Here is a 940-nt window from a genome sequence, read left to right as displayed (position 1 = left end):
TCTTCGCGCGGTTGACTTTCATCCGATCGTTCACATCGCTTGCATTATCATTGATTAAGGAACAATAATTTCGGCGTTTTTTTCTTCAAGTGATTGGTTCGCTGTAGATTACCTCCTCCACAACGCTGCAGACATCGATGACGTCTAAAGCACTTCTCTTCCGCTGTCAGCCGTAACGAAGAGTATACAAGGTGTGTTAGAAAAAAATATCCCATGGGATGGCGACTGAACGAATCGTGCTATTGCCACTATATATAGCTGCTGTTTGATTTGATATGAGAATAGTATCAAGTCAACACTCCTTCAAGCATCGAGGTGGGTAGTTGTTCAAGGATTATAATATTTTATTGGATCCTCTTCTTACGAACCAATTATTATCATTGCAGCTAAACAGAAAAAAAATGAAGTTCTTCATCGTTGCTCTGGCCTTGTTTGCCGTGGTTGCTGCCCGGCCTCAGGACGACAAGTACACCACCAAGTACGACAGCATCGATACCGATGAGATCCTACAATCGGAACGTTTGTTCAAGAACTATTTCAACTGCTTGTTGGATAACGGCCCCTGCACTGCGGAAGGTAATGAACTGAAGCGAGTCCTGCCCGAAGCTCTGGAAAACAACTGTGCCAAGTGTAGCGAGAAGCAGCAAACGACCAGCACAAAGGTCATCAAGTACCTGACCGAGAACAAGCCGGAGGAATGGACTGCTCTGAAGGCCAAGTACGATCCAGACAACAAATATGTCCAGAAGTACGCCGGAAAGGATGGAATCAATCTGTAAGCCGAAATTGGTTCTGTGATAGGGACTGGATTTGGATATTTTGACAATGGCATACGTTTAAAGTGTCTTATGTTTTGTGATCGGATAACAACGCCATAATTGTATAAATGTAGTTCTGTTGAATTCCCAGTGTAGATGAACTTGTTGTGACAATAAATGCA

General features: G+C 43.3%; 1 protein-coding gene across 1 annotated transcript; it reads left to right on the top strand.

Annotated features, from left to right (window-relative positions):
- Positions 1–297: 297 nt before the first annotated feature.
- LOC134217751 (ejaculatory bulb-specific protein 3-like) lies at positions 298–940 on the top strand. The gene is made up of 2 exons (XM_062696559.1): positions 298–315; positions 387–940. The coding sequence occupies exon 2, from the start codon at positions 402–404 to the stop codon at positions 777–779; it is 378 nt and encodes a 125-aa protein (XP_062552543.1). The 5' UTR covers positions 298–315; positions 387–401; the 3' UTR covers positions 780–940.

This window comes from Armigeres subalbatus, chromosome 2, assembly GCF_024139115.2.
Source record: "Armigeres subalbatus isolate Guangzhou_Male chromosome 2, GZ_Asu_2, whole genome shotgun sequence".
In the NCBI taxonomy this organism is placed as follows: domain Eukaryota; kingdom Metazoa; phylum Arthropoda; class Insecta; order Diptera; family Culicidae; genus Armigeres; species Armigeres subalbatus.
This window is presented reverse-complemented; position numbering and strand designations above follow the sequence as displayed.

Bases quoted from the DNA above. Each gene is read 5' to 3' on its own strand.
- LOC134217751 (XM_062696559.1), top strand. From the start codon at position 402: ATGAAGTTCTTCATCGTTGCTCTGGCCTTGTTTGCCGTGGTTGCTGCC.